Source organism: Lampris incognitus, chromosome 6, assembly GCF_029633865.1.
Source record: "Lampris incognitus isolate fLamInc1 chromosome 6, fLamInc1.hap2, whole genome shotgun sequence".
NCBI classification, from domain to species: Eukaryota; Metazoa; Chordata; class Actinopteri; order Lampriformes; family Lampridae; genus Lampris; species Lampris incognitus.
In genome coordinates, this window is record NC_079216.1 from 54,742,804 (window position 1) to 54,759,305 (window position 16,502).

The 16,502-nt window shown below is 47.4% G+C and overlaps 1 protein-coding gene across 1 annotated transcript in view; it reads right to left on the reverse strand.

Annotated features, from left to right (window-relative positions):
- Window positions 1-16,502, reverse strand: part of si:ch211-1e14.1 (UPF0606 protein KIAA1549) — a 44,648-nt gene that overhangs the window by 4,424 nt on the left and 23,722 nt on the right. The window contains exons 16-20 of the mRNA XM_056282445.1: window positions 16,021-16,226; window positions 15,045-15,274; window positions 13,337-13,481; window positions 11,463-11,786; window positions 2,094-2,146 (exon numbers count right to left, since the gene is read on the reverse strand). Of these exons, the coding sequence (XP_056138420.1) occupies window positions 2,094-2,146; window positions 11,463-11,786; window positions 13,337-13,481; window positions 15,045-15,274; window positions 16,021-16,226 (958 nt within the window). The remainder of the gene's footprint in view (window positions 1-2,093; window positions 2,147-11,462; window positions 11,787-13,336; window positions 13,482-15,044; window positions 15,275-16,020; window positions 16,227-16,502) is intronic.

A 16,502-nucleotide genomic window follows, 5' to 3' on the forward strand; every position in this document is an offset into this window, starting at 1 on the left:
AGGCGCTAGTGCAGCGACCAGGACACAGACCCACAGCCGGCTTCCCACCCATAGACACGGCCAGTTGCGTTTGCAGGGACGCCCGACCAAGCCGGAGGTAACACGGGGACCCACCCAAGAAACAACAATTTGCTTAAGCCACCGCGTGTCATATATACAGTATGTGTGTGTGTGTATGGGTGTATATGCAAGTGTAAACTGTTTAGTGCATGTGCGAGTGTGCACAGGTACTGTACAAATCATACAAAAATCAAAGACACGCTGAAGCTGATGGCAGCAAGTCTTTCATGGGGCCATGAGGTCTTGCATAGCCAGAACTATCCCCACACTATGTATTAACACTGCGCCAGAGCAGAGGCATTTTATATTCTACAATAGGTGAGTAAAAAAAACCATTATCAAAATAATTGAGGGAAATTGTGTTCGTTTGAGGTAATTAAACAAATGAAAATTCCATTCCAAATAATCTATGACGTGTAACAATCACGCGATGACCGTTTACAGCTAAAATACATAAACCGGGGCGTCCGGTTGACGCAGAGGTCTTTTCCGCTGCCTACCAACATGGGGATTGCTGGTTTGAATGCCGGTGTTACCTCCGGCTTGGTCAGGCATCCCTATAGACACAATTGGGTCCTGTCTGTGGGTGAGAAGCCGGATGTGGGTATGTGTCCTGGCCGCTGCACTAGCGCCTCCTCTGGTCGGTCAGGGCGCCTGTTCAGGGGGGAGGGGGGGGAACTGGGGTGAATAGCGTGATCCTCCCATGCGCTATGTCCCCCTGGCGAAACTCCTCACTGTCAGGTGAAAAGAAGCGGCTGGCTACTCCACATGTATCAGAGGAGGCATGTGGTAGTCTGCAGCCCTCGCCGGATCAGCAGAGGGGGTGGAGCAGCGACTGGGAAGGCTCGGAAGAGTGGTGTAATTGGCCGGATACAATTCAGGAGAAAAAGGGGGGGGGGAATTCCAAAATAAATAAATAAAATACATAAACACGATTTCATAATCAACATCCAAGAGGTAATGTTTTATTACACATTAGCTATGGAGAAACTCACTGGACTGGCTAAAAGAACAGACAATTTATGTTTCTTTTTTCTTGCAAACAAACCAGAATGCCCCTTTAAAATAATAACACATTTTCTAAACATATCTAGGAAAATCTTTAGAAGAGTCCACTGAATGAACCAAGCGGGCCTGCCTTATTGTACGATCCAAATCCTCGCTGAAGTTTTCCATAATAACAATGAAGCTTGCTAGATTACCCAATATGGCCGGGCCGCAGGCCTGAGCACCAACATAAGCTGTGATTGTCATTGTTGCTGCTCATCCAGACGGGGGGACTTTGAAAACGGAAAGCACGCCGACAGCGGGACAAAGTAAAATACCAACTGAAATAGCTGGCACCAGTGGGGAGCTTATTCAAGCGGCCCACATCCGATGAGTCAGACTCGGGTTTATAGCTAGGGCACTGTGTGTAATATTTTGGCTATCCTAAAGCACAAATGACTGATAGATATCAGCAGTGGTTGGTGAGTGGCACTACTTAACAAAGTGAAAAAGACAAGGACCCTCCTCTCCCGAGATTTAGAAACACAGGACCAGGACCGGCTGAGTTGTATATGTTGTCATTTGATGCCATCACTCCCAAAAGACTTAGCTGGCAGTCCTCTGCAGACGACGCGGTGATCACAGCACGCCATATCTACCGAGGGCTTTCCAAAATGGCAGATGTGGGCAACAAAGGCTGTGTTACTACAGCCTTTCTATTTGAGTTTGTCTCGCTTGCTTTGGTTTGCTGTTGTTGTTCACATCGCTGACGGGTATAGGGGCTAGGACTGCAGCAGGATTACACAGAGCACCATCACAAAACCCCTGCTTGGCACTGATCCATTAGAAGAATAAAATAAAGATGATTCTCTGTTAACAATTCATGAGGCAGTTTGGGGGGGAAAAAATTCCCTGTTGGTACAGTGGTGGAAATAAGGCTATAACCGATGTCAAACTCCTGGTGTGTGAGGAAATGTGGAGCAAATGGGAGGTTTATTTATTAATTTATATCTGCAGACTCGATTCTCATTGGCTGCTCTACTTACCTCTGTAACAGGCCCTGGACTGAAGGAGGGGGCATGGCCAGCTCGTTGTACCTCTGGGGGTGGGGTGGGGGTGCAGAAACAAAGAAATGCAACATTGAGGGGAGAGCAGACAAAAATAACCACAACAAAGACACTAGGAAGCCTGGACCGCCGCTTAGACCTCACCATGAATCTGCAGTTTACAGTGTTTGATACACTACGGCACATTAGCACATTATGCAAATCCACTCAGCAGACACTCTCTAATGTAAGCAGAACAGACAGCGGCTGTTGATGTTGTTAATGCAGCAAAATACCCGTGTACACCGAGGCTAAAAGTCACTGTAAAACAGCATTTTTTTGTTCTTTTTCTTTTGGATTTTCCTCTCCTTTTTCTCCTCAGTTATACTTGGCCAATTACCCCACTCTTCCGAGCCATCCTGGTTGCTGCTCCACCCCCTCTGCTGATCCGGGGAGGGCTGCAGACTACCACATGCCTCCTCCGACACGTGGAGTTGCCAGCCGCTTCTTTTCACCAGACAGTGAGGAGTTTCACCAGGGGGACGTAGCGCGTGGGAGGATCATGCTGTGCCCCCCAGTCCCCCCCACCCTGAACAGGTGCCACGACTGACCAGAGGAGGCACTAGTGCAGCGACCAGGACACAGACCCACATCCAGCTTCCCACCTGCAGACACAGCCAATTGTGTCTGTAAGGACGCCCGACCAAGCTGGAGGTAACACGGGGATTCGAACCGCCGATCCCCGTGTTGGTAGGCAATGGAATAGACTGCTATGCTACCCGGATGCCCCCAGAACAGCGTTATTTTTAACACAGAGTAAGTGTTTGGGGTTTTTACATGTTGGTTGATACCCTCCTTTTTTAAACTGGCTTTCCAAAGTGTTTTAAAGCACTGAACCTGCAAAAGTGGGGCAAATGGCTTTCATGGCTCTGTGTTTGAGTGTTTAGTCACTCTCAATCTTGCGCTTGAGGCTTACAATGTTTTGAAGGTGAAAGGAAGAAATTTCAAAGCAGTGAATAAGACTGAGACCAGAATGAAGAGGAAGAAAAAATAAAGAAGTTCTCCAAATGAAAAGACCAGGGATAGTTGATGTTATCCTTAATTGTGTGTGCTACACTTTGAAATTATTTTATTACTTTTTTTGGGGGGGGCTTCCCCCCCCCAATTGTATCCAGCCAATTACCCCACTCTTCCAAGCTGTCCCGGTCACTGCTCCACCCCCTCTGCCAATCCGGGGAGGGCTGCAGACTACCACATGCCTCCTCCCAAACATGTGGAGTCACCAGCCGCTTCTTTTCACCTGACAGTGAGGAGTTTCACCAGGGGGATGTAGCGCGTGGGAGGATCACACTATTTCCTCCCAGTTCCTCCTCCCCCCGAACAGATGCCCCGACCAACCAGAGGAGGCGCTAGTGCAGTGACCAGGACACATATCTGCATCCGGCTTCCCACCTGCAGACACGGACGATTGTGTCTGTAGGGATGCCCGACCAAGCCGGGGGTAACACGGGCATTCGAACTGGCAGTCCTCGTGTTGGTAGGCAACAGAAAAGACCGCCACGCCACCCGGATGCAAGTGCTCTGATTTCTGTTTAGATTATGGCATGTGTTATAACATTTTAAAAGTACTGTGATCAAGGTATTGCCACCAGTCATAACCCTGCTTGCATATATTTCAGTGCTGATTTTAAATGCCGGATATTAGATTCAAACTAGTCTACTTTACAGTGGCCTGCACTGCTGTTGTGCCTTATCAGTTCACTGCTATCGACTCCTTTTCTTTCTCCTTATACAATAAGGCCTGGTGTGAGAACTTTTTACTTTTACTCAGTTGGGGTGCCTCCTTTCATGACACCTTCTAAAACAGAGGATTCACTACAAATGACTTGTGCTTTGGCTTGCAGCAAACAATTAGCAAAAACCAGTCCTGTCAGAACTGATATGTGCAGCTCTGCAGTCGAAGCTTTGGATAAAATCTAGCACAGTGGCAGGGGGCTTTGGCTGTGTGTGCAGACTCCATTCTGAGCGTAAATGTCAAGTTAAAGAAAAGTTGCATGCATTGTTATTATATCATTATATAGGGGAAACAATCATAAGTTTCTAAATTATCTTTATACACTGCATTGTAGGGACAAAGCAAGAGAGGCAAGATTGAAATGGTTTGAACATGTGTGGAGGAGAGATGCTGGGTATATTGGGAGAAGGATGCTGAATATGGAGCTGCCAGGGAAGAGGAAAAGAGGAAGGCCAAAGAGGAGGTTTATGGATGTGGTGAGGGAGGACATGCAGGTGGCTGGTGTGACAGAGGAAGATGCAGAGGACAGGAAGAAATGAAAAGGGATGATCCGCTGTGGCGACCCCTAACGGGAACGGCCGAAAGTAGTAGTAGTAGTAGATACTGTATTGTAGGGATAACACTCCATTAGCAGCCACAATACTGAGCAGGCTTCTGTGTGTCTCTCAAATGCTGCTACAATACTGTCTGCCGACGACATCACTGGTGAACAATCCATAAACGTGAAAATGCACTTTGTGGTTTGCTGATAGGCTGTATTGTATAAGGAAATATGAACAATGCTACGTGATATGGCTGTATGTAGTGTTGTTATTTGCATTTGCAGCTATATGTAGCGTTAATATTAAAATTTTCTTATACAATGCAGCCTTTCAGCAAAACACAAAGTGCATTTTCACATTCATAGATTGTCCCCCAGTATCAGAGAGAGAGAGAGAGAGAGAGAGAGAGAGAGAGAGAGAGAGAGAGAGAGAGAGAGAGACCTTGACCTTTAACCAAGCCTTTAATGTTCCAATTCTTCAGTCACATCAAGATAACATCAACACAAAAACTCATATACATAGTGGAAAAACACAACAATCGCCATACACAGTAAAAACAAAGGATACACCTTCCCCCTAGTTCCCCTTTTTTCAAAGATTAAGAATAAGCACTTGGTCTTCCACTGTGCACAGCACATCCCCATGTCCCCACATAGAAATAAATCCTTCTAGGTTTGAACTAAGGTTGAAGAACATGAACTCTATTTTTAGCCGAGCAGCCACTAGACCCCTGAACATGAGCATGGCGTCTGTGGACCCTGTGCCTTTCATCTTGTTCCTTCTGCTAAGCCAAATGCTCATTTTCGCCTGTCCTATCAAAAAATTAACCAAGGTGATACGTCTGCACTGTGCTGCCATGTACCTCGGACCAAAGACAAACAGGCTGTCCGCAAGAACCTCTCCTAAACCTCTGAGCCACCGCTGCAGTACAGAGAAAAGAGGGCCCAACCTGGGACATCTAAGCCATAAGTGCTGTAGGGTTTCCTCATCACTGAAGAAAGAGCATTGACTCCCTACCCTAGGATCAAAGTGTGCCACATGTCTGTTCGTAGCCACAGCCCCGTGTACCACCCTCCACTGTAGATCCGCAGTGTGTTTCTCAATGGGGGGTTTGTACAGGGACCTCCAGCTGCCCCTGGGGGATGAGCCTGGTGCCAAAAAACTCAACCACCTCGACTCCTGCACGCCGGCTAGTGATGTTCTGTTGAGAACCTTTACAGTGACTGCGTACAAGGCCTTCTGTGATGTGCTTGAGAGGTCATGTAGTTCTAGCGTTTTGAAGGACAGAATGGCCCCCTTCACTTCTTCCTGCTCCTCCACTGCCGCACGGACTGACAAAGATGGAAAGACAGGCAGCATAGCTGGCTGATCCTCTCCACACTCCGCTCCTAGTACCTCCCTGAAGAAGCCAGGAAGTGCACTGATCACTTCTCCCAACAATCTCTCCATCAAATGAAGAGATTTAAAGCCAGTCTCTTGGCTCAAAATGCCCGCCGTCTTCCACTGTCCTCCTGATCTGAGACACGCTAATTTCGTAAGTCCAGCTCTTATGAGGGATCTCTGTACAATTGCAGAGCTAAGTATCCTGCATTGTATCAGTGGGTTATGGAACAGTGGTTCCTCCCCGACACTGCCATAGAGCTGGGAGTAGTCCCTGTTGGTGCGCAAGACCATTCCCCAAGCGTGGAGAACAGATTGATAGAAGGGTGTTGTCGTGAAATCCATGCCAGCCAGGTCCAGAAAGAACAGGTGCTTGTCATAGTTCAGGTTCATGACCCTCCGAAGCAACACAGATGCTGTTTCACTCCAAAGTCGCTGGTCATGGTATAAAAGGCGCTGCACAGTTTGAAGGCGAAAGGCCATGATGTGACTGCGGAGGTCAATCAGGCCCTGGCCTCCTTCCAGCACTGGTAGGAACAGTACAGCAGACTTGATCCAGTAAAAGCCTCCCCAGAAGAAGTCCACCAGCATCTTCTGTACTCCCCGTATGAGCGTGTCCAGAGGTTCTACAACTGTAAACCGGTGCCAGAACATCGAGGCAATCAAGTTGTTAACAATCAAGACTCTCCCCCTATAGGACAACTGAGGCTGGATCCAAGTCCACCTAGACAATCGGGCACTGACCTTCCCGGTTAAACCCTCCCAGTTTTTGCTCAGGAAGCGGTCACTGCCTAGAAAGACACCTAGGCATTTTATCCCTTCTGTATTCCACTGCAGCCCTGCTGGTAATGTCGGCTTTTCTCTATTGTTCCACTCCCCCAGCAAGAGGCCCTCGGATTTTGACCAATTAACTTTTGCAGAGGAAGCTTGCTCGTATAAGGCCAATTTCTGCTTGAGAAATTGTACATCGTTTTGGGTTGTTATGAAAACCGTGACATCATCAGCGTATGCTGATAAGCTAACTGCAGTGGTGATCTTCCCTGAAAAGGTTAGCCCTGGGAGCCCCTGCCTGAGCTGAAATAAAAGTGGTTCAATGGCCAGGGAGTACAGCATCCCAGATAAGGGACAACCTTGTCTGATACCTCTCCTAACAGAGACAGGTCGGCTGAGTCCACCTCCTACCTTCAACAGAACACTGGCTCCGGAATACAACAACTTGATCCAGTTAACAAATTTATCCCCAAAACCAAAACCTTTAAGCGTTTTGAACAGATAGCAATGATCTATCCTGTCAAAAGCCTTCTCTTGATCTAAGGAAAGCAGGCCAACATCCAGCTCCTGGAGCTTAGAAATGGCAATAATGTCACGTATCAAAAAAAGATTATCCTTAATTGTATGGTCAGGAACACAGTACGTCTGGCTGTAATGTACAACCGTGTCCATACACTGTTTGAGTCTATTTGAAAAGCATTTTGCAATGATCTTATAGTCAGTACACAACAATGAAACTGGCCTCCAGTTTTTCAGTAGGCCAAGATCTCCCTTTTTTGGTAGCAGTGTCAGGACAGCCCGTCTACAACTCAAAGGTAGAGTTCCAGAGTTCAAACATTCTTTAAAAACATCATGTAAGTCTCATCCAATTTGAGTCCAAAATGTCTTGTAGAACTCTGAAGGAAGTCCATCAACTCCAGAGGCTTTGCCACAGCTGAGCTGCTGAACCGCCGCAGACATCTCATCAAAGGAGACGGGGGACTCCAGCGAAGTCACCTGTGTTTCACCCAGCTGAGACAGTCCCTCCAGTATCTCCCCCACACAGCCAGAGTCACAGGTCTCCGCACTGAACAGGCTGCAGTAGAAGTCTATGGCCAACTTCCTCATCTCTGATGGATCAGTTGTAATTGCCCCACTGGGAAGTTTGAGGTGCATCATCACATTGTTCTTTCTAATTTTCCTCTCGAGTTTAAAGAAAAAAGAAGTTGGAGCATCTATGTCTTTGATGGTGGCAAGTCGGGTCCTGATTAAAGCGCCCTTTGCTCTCTCATGTAGGAACCTACCTAAAGCCTTCCTCCTACTTTCCCAAGTGCTGCTGTCACCATCATGTCCAATAAGTACTTCGCCTTCTAATATCCTAATTTCTCTCTCTAATTCATCAAGACAAAGTTTCTCCACCCCGAGAGTGTGTTGTTTGTATTGCTGACAGAAAATCCTAATTTGTGTTTTTCCTACCTCCCACCATCGAGCTAAGCTCTCAAAATCCCTCCTCCTCAGCCTCCAATGACTCCAGAAGTCAGAGAAGAACTGACAGAAGGCTTTATCCTGCGTTAGCCGCACATCGAAGTGCCTGTGGGAACAGTGTCGAAATTGAACTTGTAAAGAAAAATCTGCCACTACTAAATGGTGATCTGAAAATCCCACAGGTGATATCGTGGACTTAATCAACCTGTTGCTGTATGTTTGATTGAGGTAAATCCTGTCCAACCTGGCTGCCCTCACACTACCCTCCGCAGCTTTTACCCATGTGTACTGCCTAACTGTTGGATTAAGTGTGCTCCAAACATCCGTAAGGTCGTTTTCTGCAACCACAGTGGACAGAAAAGAAGCTGACGGAGGATGGGGCTCTTCTGAGTTTCTGTCAACTGTAGGGTGTGTAGTGCAATTCCAGTCTCCTCCCACCACTATGATTGAGCCACTATTAAATTGTTTGAGTTTATCCCTCAGTTTGCTAAACAATCTCAAGCGATCAGTGCCTGTATTATAAGCATATACATTCATAAACACAAAGGGTATTTCTTGGATTGTTGCCTGAACTACCTGGATCCTGCCCTGCTCCAATTCACATGTCAAAACATTTGTCAAAAGGAGGCGCTGCGAAAAGACAACAGCTACACCTGCACTAAAGTTGGTACCATGGCTCAAAAAAGCCTGGCCTGCCCAACTCATTCCCCACTCTATCTCGTTGTCTGCAGAGCTGTGTGTTTCCTGTAGGAAGAGCACATCTATGTTCTTAGCTCTAATCAGCTCAGCTACCACACCTCGCTTAACTCTATCTCGTTCTCCGTTAATATTTAGACTCCCTACTCGCAAACCGTCCATTAAAAGAAGAGAGAAAAGGAAGGATAAGACAGTGAAAACTTTCCAAGAGAGGAAAAAAAACACCTTTTGTGTATCACATATATTTCAGTTTTGTACATGTAAAGAAACCTTTCCTCGCTTTTCTTTCCTGAGTTTCGTCAGAATCTTCTTCAGACGAAACCTCTTCTGCTTACTGAGCTCTTCATATCCAGCTGTTTTTCTAATTTTCATAACAGAACTAACAAACCTGTCCACATCCGAGAAGAAATCTGTTACATCCACAGACTGTCTGCCATAGGTTTCGTCAAGGAAATCATTAATCTATTTCAATGAATATGACTGCTGATCATCTTGCGACACAATATCAGCAAACTGAGATAGGCTATCATCCTCTAACATGTCCTCATCTTCATTTCCAGCGTTTTCACAGTGTGACTCACCTGCAGGAACCTGACTCTCAGCCTCGGCTGGGTGACTGTCTCTCACTGGTTCTGTATGTCCTTCGTCTCTGCATACATCCGCATACTGTGCTTCAGTACCACTCAAATTACCATCATTTACAGTATTGCTGTCCTGTTCAGTTGTTACATTTCCTTCCGTACCAGGTTGCGAATCACCGGTTACGGTATCTCCTGCCGCCTGCTGCGCCGTTTGCGGGCTACCACCCTCAGCGGCGCCGTCAGGCTGTGGCTTGCCTGTACTGCTGCCCGCTGTGGGCTTCCTGTGCGGGCAGGATGAGCGTTTGTGGCCGACATCGCCGCACTCAAAACACTTCATGCTGCCAGAACTCGCGTACAAAGTGTAGAAGCCGTGTTCGTATTTGACCTTAAATGACACTTGCAGATGTTCTGAGGGATCATTTGAATATATGAAGGCCTGCCTCCGCGGGGAGTTAACATGCTGCAGTCTGGCGTCGCCACAACCCAGACGGACTGTTCTGAACCCGCCAGCAAACTTCCCGAAACGACCCAGTTCTTTCTCAATGAGCTCGTTCGGGATAAACGGAGGTATGCCTGACACGGTAACACGTGTCGACGGCACAAACAATGGCGAGACGGCTACAAACAAATCGTCTAACACCAGGCCCCTCTCGACCAACAGGTGGACTAAACGCTCCTCTCGGAGAAAAGCCACCACGGCTTTGTTCATCCGAGAGCCGTAGGTGATGTTCTCATAGCCGACCTGTTCTCCTGCAGCCAGGAGAACCTGTTCCACAGTGTACCGCGAGTCGACCGCGACTCTAACCCCGTGTCTGATAGACAGGGGAGGCGAGCCCTCACCGGGGAGGGACACCATATTGCACACCACCAACCTCCCACCAGCCACTCCAGTCACTTTCCAACAACCAACGACGAAGAAAAATTAAACTTCCCTCACATTACCATGTAGAGAAGAAAAGAAAAGAAAAGTGAAAGCAGTAGAGAACAAGTGAATTAATCCAAAAAACACGCTCAAGCTCATTCAACGCCCTCACTCACGCTGACGCACCCAACCTTCCCGCATGCAGTGCAGAGAGAGAGAGAGAGAGAGAGAGAGAGAGAGAGAGAGAGAGAGAGAGAGAGAGAGAGAGAGAGAGAGAGAGAGAGAGAGAGAGAAGGTTGAAAATGTGATCATTGCCCTTTAAGTAACCTGTTAGGTCAGAGCATTGCTATGTCCCTACGTTTCTTTAGAAACTAACCTTACAAGTAGTAGTGCAGTTCAAGCTTATTCAGGATGTATTATCCTGGTGTGGGGCTTAATGGGGTTGTAGAAAGCTAACCAGGGTTGTGAGGTTGTGCAGGGTGACAGATGGGGGGGGGGGGTTCTTAGCTAATTAGCTTTCTAAGAGGACGCGGATAAACCTGGACCTAGAGACTACAAGTAAGAAGAGCACAGGAAAACCCTGGTGAAAGCGAGGAGACAGTAAATATAAAACATAATACTACTCAACACATTAAACCTGTCCCATGTATTTGTTCTGACTATTACAAATAAAGAGAAAGGGAAGCTCAATTTCTCTGAATCTTTTCCCCGATCAGAGACATAAAGGTTAACGAGTGGGTCCGGCTTATAGGACTTCAATTCGACCAAAGCCCTGGCCTTACGCAAAATGCTTTGTAGTTGGTCCGCGGTGGTGTAGCGGTCTAAGCATCGGCTTTGTGTCGACGCAGTTGCCCACTGGGGACTGGGGTTCACGCCCCGGTCTCATCAGATCTGACTATGGCCGGACTCGACGAAGTAGCAATAATTGGCAACGCTGTCTTCGGGAGGGGGGCGGAGTTGGCTTGTGTTCGTCACATGAATGCGTCTCTGTGTGTGTCGGAAAAAGCAGTGGTTCAGCCTGGATTCGCCTCGGCGTCTCCTTCGAGACTGCTGGCTGGAGAGATGCAGTTGGCGAACGCATGCAGTACGAGGGTGGGTGTTTGAACTAAAATAGGGATTGATTGGCCACTAAATTGGGAGAAAAAGGGAAAAATCAGAAATAGATAAAAAAAAACAACCCCAAAATGCTTTGTAGTCAACTGACGGGTCTGGTACAGTGAACAGACAATCTGTTAACCTCAGCGTTTCAATCTGTAAGCGTGAGGGTTGGTTACTTACCCCTGAAAAAGCACTTAGAGGTGGGTAGGAAGAACCCCAAGCCCTGGGCCCACGGGATGGAGGACTGGAGGCAGGCGGGTTGGTGCCAACACCTGGGAGAGTGATCCCCGCTGTACTGCCCTGGGAGGTGGGAGACACCAGAGCAAAGGCATCATCCAGCAGAGAGTGCATCTGCTGGCGTGCCTCCTCAATGGAGGGCTGCGGGGGCATATAAGGGGGTGGGGGAGGGGCGTGGCTCGGAGGAGAGGAAGTGGGACCCAAAAACACATCGTCTGTAGGAGAGGGACTCCTGGGAGGCGATCCCGGGCCTTGGTCAGGGTCCGACTGGAGTAGGGGGAAGAGATAGAATAAAGGATTGAGGAGTGAGGGGTGCCAGAGAGAGGTTCATCGAAACCAAATCATTTGCTGACATTTTCCCTTGTTCCCTTGTGGGGGGGGGGGGGGGACAAAAACATAAACTGATCAGACAAAACAGTAAAAGCACTGACAGGTGAGTGAATAACATTATCTTGTTATAGTGACACCTGTCAAAGGGTGAGATATATTAGGCAGCAAGTGAACAGCCAGTTCTTGAAGTTGTGTTGGAAGCAGGAAAAAATGCATCTGAGCGACTTTAACACGGGCCAAATTGTGGTGGCTAGATGACTGGGTCAAAACAGCTCCAAAACGACAGGTCTTGTGGGGTTTTCCTGGTATGCAGTGGTCAGTACCTACCAAAAGTGGTCAAAGGAAGGACAACCGGTGAACCGGTGACAGGGTCATGGGCGCTCAAGGCTCATTGATGCACGTCAGGAGCGAAAGCTAGCCCGTCTGGTCCGATCCCATAGAAGAGCTACTATAGCTCAAACTGCTGAAAGAGTTAATGCTAGCTATGATAGACAGGTGTCAGAACATCATCGCAGGTGCATCGCAGCTTGCTGCCTATGGGGCTGCGTAGGGGCAGACCAGTCAGAGTGCCCATGATGAACCCTGTCCACTGCCAAAAGCACCTAGAGTTGGCACGTAAGGGTCAAAACTGGACCATGGAGCAATGGAAGGAGGTGACCTGGTCTGATGAATCCCGTTTTCTTTTCGTGTGCGTTGTTTACCTGGAGAAGAGATGGCACCAGAATGCACTATGGGAAGACGGAAAGCCGGCGGAGGCAGTGTGATGCTCTAGGCAATATTCTGTTGGGAAACCTTGTGTCCTGGCATTCACGTGAATGTTATTTTGACACATACCACCTACCTAATCATTGTTGCAGACCAGGTACACCCCTTCATGGCAACAGTATTCCCTGATGGCAGTGGCCTTTTTCAGCAGGATAATGCACCCTGCAAAAATTGTTCAGGAATGGTTTGAGGAACACGACAAAGAGTTCGAGGTGTCACCTTGGCCTCCAAATTCCCCACATCTCAATCCGATCAAGCATCTGTGGGATGTGCTGGGGAAAAAAAGTCCGATCCACGGAGGCCCCACATCGCAACTTACAGGACTTAAAGGATCTGCTGCTAACTTCTTGGTGCCAGATAGTAGAGGACACCCTCAGAGGTCTTGTGGAGTCCATGCCTCAATGGGTCAGAGCTGTTTTGGTGGCACAAGGGGGACCTACACAATATTAGGCAGGTGGTTTTAATGTTTTGGCTGATCGGTGTATGTTGCATTTATTGCAGTAGGTGAAAAACAGAGGAATGGTTCGTGATTCTGCCAAATCTTTTTCTGGACAGCTCTGTTTCCATTACATTACAGTAGAATCCTGAAAATGACTTAATTATTTTTAGTTTTAGTACATTTAGTTTTAAAAGTAGTTTTAGTTTTAGTTGTAGTAAATCTACAAGAGAGGTCACAAATTCACTTAAGAGACTAATAAAAGAATCTCTCCAGTATTACCTACCACATATGCTACGTTGTTGACTCCAGGGCACCTCCTGTAAGCTGCGTCACCGTCATTGGTGATGAGGTGATCTTTGTCTGCATCCTTCATGCCACAGTTCAGCTGCTCCTTCTTTCTCTGCTTGGGAGAGCGCTTCCCTCGTCCACTGGGACACATAAAGAGATATGTCATCTATATTGGTGGTTTGAACTCTTCTTGACTATCTCTGATCTTACTACACAAACTGCATGACAGTAGCTTATTCAAACAAAGAAAAATTGTTTACTATCCCCCCCCCTTTTCTCCCCAATTGTACCTGGCCAAGCACCCTGCTCTCCGGGCGATCCTGGTCGCTGCTGCACCCCCTCTGCTGATCTGAGAAGGGCTGCAGACTATACCACATGCCTCCTCTGATAAATGGGGAGTTGCCAGCCGTTTTTTTCACCTGACAGTGAGGAGTTTCACCAGGGGGACGTAGCACGTGGGAGGATCACGCTATTCCCCCCAGTCCCCCCCGAACAGGCGCCCTGACAGATCAGAGGAGGCATTAGCGCAGCGACCAGGACACATACCCACATCCGGCTTCCCACCCGTAGACATGGCCAATTGTGTCTGTAGGGATGCCTGACCAAGCCGGAGGTAACATGGGGATTCGAACCGGCGATCCCTGAATGGTTTACTATTTTAGCTGAGGCATATACTTAGGGGCTTTCTCAGCTTTGCGAGGGACTCGAACAGTAAAACTTTCAGCAAGTGAACCTGTGTGACAACCAGACTGAACTGTGCCACCATTTCCATCCATCCATTATCCAAGCTGCTTAATCTAATCAGGGCCGCGGGATGCTGGAGCCAATCCCAGCTGTCACTGGGCGGCCGGCAGGGAAACACCCTGGACAGGCCGCCAGTCCATCACAGGGCTGACACATTCACACCTAGGGACAATTTAGTACGGCCAATTCACCTGACTTACATGTCTTTGGACTGTGGGAGAAAACCGTGTCACCATTTGAAATTAAAAATAAAGATGGCTGACTTGAATTCTTTTTAAAATAAGACAGCGGGTGTGCATTTTCACCTCTTTCAACTCAGATGGCAGCTAAAATCATTCATAGGCAGAGAAAAATCCTGCTATCACAGGATCAAATTCTCAACAGCTTCCTTGAAACAACATAGTGCATAACACCGCATGTTCAGAAAGTTGTTTTTTTTTCTCCACAAGTTTTTCATTTGGTAAAAATCAGTGAAAACCTAAAACCCCTGTCATCTGCATATTGATCAACCTGATATACACCACTGTGAAAACACAACATAGACATCATTGACAAAATGTTCTTTCATCAGTGCAGGATGCCTCTGTATTAAGCTTGCTGAAGTCTTGTGTGTCTAGAAAATATAGCAAACTATAGATATTAGAATCCATCAGACATATAAACTGCTGAACCCAAACAGATTAGCTTGGACACATCTGTGGACACATTTTTTGAATTATCTATGATCCAGCGGGAATGCTGCTCTAGACAATATCAGCAGTTATGAAATTAAAAAAAAAACCCAAAAGCCCCCCCACAAACCACTTCCTTTGATACTGCAGGGCAAAGTTGCTTTTGAATGCTGATAAAGGGTCGGAAGCCGGTAGGAAATTGTAAAACTGATCCCACACCAGATTGTTTTGGTTATTTTCATCCGTTGTTTCTTTTCTCACTCACACGCAATCTATGCGGACATTCACCTTTTCCTATGCTCCATGAAGATGGAGGGCATGTGGAGATCTGGGTCCAGGATCTTATCGATCTGCTGTCGTGCCTTCTGGTAGATGTGGTCCTGATCCTTGGTCTCCCCGAAGCCACTGGACAGGTTGTCCATTGCTGGGAAGTCATAGTGACCTTTCCTTTTGGCACGTAGGCGGATCTTGTTTCGGTGGTGTTCAATTTCCGACTTGTGCCTCAACGCCACCTGGATCTGGGGGAAGTTTACATATGTAAGTGTCGAAAAAAAGGTTAGGAATATTGCTGCATAATGGTGCAGGGCAAGAATTATTTTTTTTTGTTTTTTATTTTTTAGGGGATTTTTCCCCCTTCTTCTTCCCAGTTGTACTTGGCCAATTACCCCACTCTTCTGAGCTGTCCCGGTTACTGCTCCACCTCCTCTGCCGATCTGGGGAGGGCTGCAGACTACCACATGCCTCCTCCCATACATATGGAGTCGCCAGCCACTTCTTTTCACCTGACTGAGAAGTTTCACCAGGGGGACGTGGCGCGTGGGAGCATCATGCTGTTCCCCCCAGTCCCCGCCCCCCCCAAACAGGTGCCCCGACTGACCAGAGGAGGCGCTAGTGCAGCGACTAGGACACATACCTACATTCGGCTTCCCACCTGCAGACACGGCCAACTGTGTCTGTAGGGACACCTGACATAGCCGGAAGCAACACAGGGATTTGAACCGGCGTTCCCTGTGTTGGTAGGCAACTGGTTTAATATATTTGACATTACCAAACAGATTAATATGATAAACCTCAGTTGAATTTTCAAACACATAAATTTTGCATTTGTAAGTAGATATCGTATAAAATCTCAAATGATCATCGTAATAATTATATTTTCCATATTGCCAAGCACTACGTTTACAATATTTATACTTTTTGATTTCACAAAACATTTGCTGCTACGATGGCCATATTACGTTTTAGTAAGTCGTGAAAGTCAAACCTCCTTGTTGATTCGGCTGCTGTCTGGTGCTAGGCCGTTGACGGTGGGGCTGTGTAGTGGTAGGACAGGCATGGGCTGCATGGCGATGAGCTGGATCTTGTTGGGCAGTCTCCTGGTCACCTCCGTGCAGCGGGACACTCGACCCACGTGTTCAAAGATGGAGGCTGAGGACATCTGCTCATCTGTACCGTTCAGGAGTGGAGGACCTGAGGAGGAGGGAGAAACAGGAATCAGAGACACAGAGGTCACGGCACCCTAAAGCAATTCAGCATACTTATCCACCAGGGGGCAGAGCCTTTGGAAAGACAACCACTTCTGCAAAAGGGCTTGTGCCAAACAAGCTCTTTGCCATGATTGTACTTTCAATCTAGTTTACAAGCAGGGATCAGGTGAATGCTTTTTTTGACAGTGGGTGGAATCACATCAAATGAACTCTAATGTACAAGTATTTACCAGAGCTGAACTTAATATCAAACAATGCC